This window comes from Otolemur garnettii, unplaced genomic scaffold (genome assembly GCF_000181295.1).
Source record: "Otolemur garnettii isolate 467f Iridium unplaced genomic scaffold, OtoGar3 scaffold00212, whole genome shotgun sequence".
NCBI classification, from domain to species: domain Eukaryota; kingdom Metazoa; phylum Chordata; class Mammalia; order Primates; family Galagidae; genus Otolemur; species Otolemur garnettii.
The window spans coordinates 1573292-1575200 of record NW_003852607.1 but is presented as its reverse complement, the minus strand read 5'-3'; the positions used below and the strand labels follow the sequence as shown (position 1 = coordinate 1575200).

Sequence of the window (1909 nt, the reverse complement as noted above, 5' to 3'; positions counted from 1 at the left end):
GGGATTCGAACCCGCCACCTTAGGTGTATGTGGCTGGCGCCTTAGCCGCTTGAGCCACAGGCGCCGAGCCGCAACACACTATTCTTAGTAAAGCATCAGAAGAATCAAGAAGCACAAATCCTGGCTCAGTGCCTGTAGCTCAGCAGCTCAGGTGCCAGCCAGATACATGGAAGATGGCGGGTTTGAACCCCTGGGCCGGCCAAACAACAATGACAACTACAACCAAAAAACAGCCAGACACTGTGGTGGGTGCCTGTAGTCCCAGCTACTTGGGAGGCTGAGGCAAGAGAATCGCTTAAGCCCACAAGTTTGAGGTTGCTATGAGCTGTGATACCATAGCACTCTACCGAGGGCGATATAGTAAGACTCTATCTCCAAAAAAAAAGAAGCAGCAAGAATCCAGTGTACTCAATTCTAATATGAAGGCAGTACAAGGTAGAGGGTAGGGGAAGGAGGGATTGGGGAGTGGGGAAGAGGGAAGGGAATGGGAATCATGCTGTATGGCATACCTCTTAGGGACGGGACACAATTACAAGAGGAACTTTACCTAACACAATCACAATCAGTGTAGCCTACTTAACACAATCCGTGTAACTTAATTCTTTGTACTCTCGATGAATCTCAAACAATAAAAAAAAGAAAAATAAAAAAGAATAGAAATTTAAAAATAAAAATAAAAGTCTGCCAGAAGGGTTTTTTTTTCTTTTTTCCTTTTTTTACGGTTTTTGACCAGGGCTGGGTTTGAACCCACCACCTCCGGCACATGGGGCCGGCGCCCTACTCCTTGAGCCACAGGAGCCACCCTCTTTTTTCTTTTTTTGAAACAGGGTCTCAAGCTGTCACCCTGGGTACAATGCCATGGCATCACAGCTCACAGCAACCTCAAACTCTTGGGCTTAAGTGATTCTCTTGCCTCAGCCTCCCAAGTAGCTGGTATTACAGGCGCCCACTACAACACCCAGCTATTTTTTTGTTGTAGTCGTCATTGTTGTTTTAGCTGGCCTGGGCTGGGTTCTAACCCACCAGCCTCAGTGTATGTGGCCACTGAGCTACGGGCGCTGCCCTGCCATAAGGGTTTCTTGCTTATGTAAGCTGAAAATAATGAGTCCCACAAAATGATGTGTCATGAAAGGGGCACAACAGGGTGGCGCCTGTAGCTCTGTGAGCAGGACGCCCCCCCTCCCATATACCGAGGGTGGAGGGTTCAAACCCGGCCCCGGCCAAAGTGCAACAAAAAATACCTGGGCATTGTGGTGGGTGCCTGTAGTCCCAGCCACTTGGGAGGCTAAGGCAGGAGAATCGCCTAAGCCCAGGAGCTGGAGGTTGCTATGAGCTGTGACGTCACAGCACTCTACCAAGGGCAATAAAGTAAGACTCTTTCACTAAAAAAAAAAAAAGAAAAAGAAAAGAAAAGAAAAAGAAGGGGCATAACAGCTGAAGAAAAGTGACACTGAAAGTCCAGAAAGCATATTGACCTTTTTACTCTGGGTCAATAAGGCTTCAATCTCAGTTAAGACATGCAGGGGTTCCCATAAAGCACAGAAGAGAAAATGCAATGACACACAGGACAAAGCCCAACTGTGAGAGCCACATTATCCTCACCCAGGGAGACCAGGTTCCTGTAGTTCTCCAACATCACGGCCCTGTACAAAGCCCTCTGGGCAGGGTCCAGGCACTTCCACTCCTCCTGAGAGAATTCTATGGCCACATCCCTGAATGTCAAGCATCCCTAAAATCAAAAACAAGTTTCACCAGTGAGACATGCGGAGAAATCCTCTCTTCACAGAAAATGAGAAAAGCATTGTAATGACTTCGATTGAAGTGAGTGTTCTTAAAGATCCACATGGGCTCGGCGCCTATAGCTCAACAGGCTAAGGTGCCAGCCACATACACCTAAGGTGGCGGGTTC

General features: G+C 47.9%; 1 protein-coding gene across 6 annotated transcripts in view; it reads right to left on the bottom strand.

Annotated features, from left to right (window-relative positions):
- LOC100945011 (zinc finger protein 480-like) overlaps positions 1-1909 on the bottom strand; it is a 21541-nt gene that overhangs the window by 11733 nt on the left and 7899 nt on the right. For all 6 annotated transcript variants that reach the window (XM_023507951.1, XM_023507952.1, XM_012812638.2 and 3 more), the window contains one exon: positions 1603-1729. In XM_023507951.1, coding sequence (XP_023363719.1) covers positions 1603-1729 — 127 coding nt within the window. The remainder of the gene's footprint in view (positions 1-1602; positions 1730-1909) is intronic.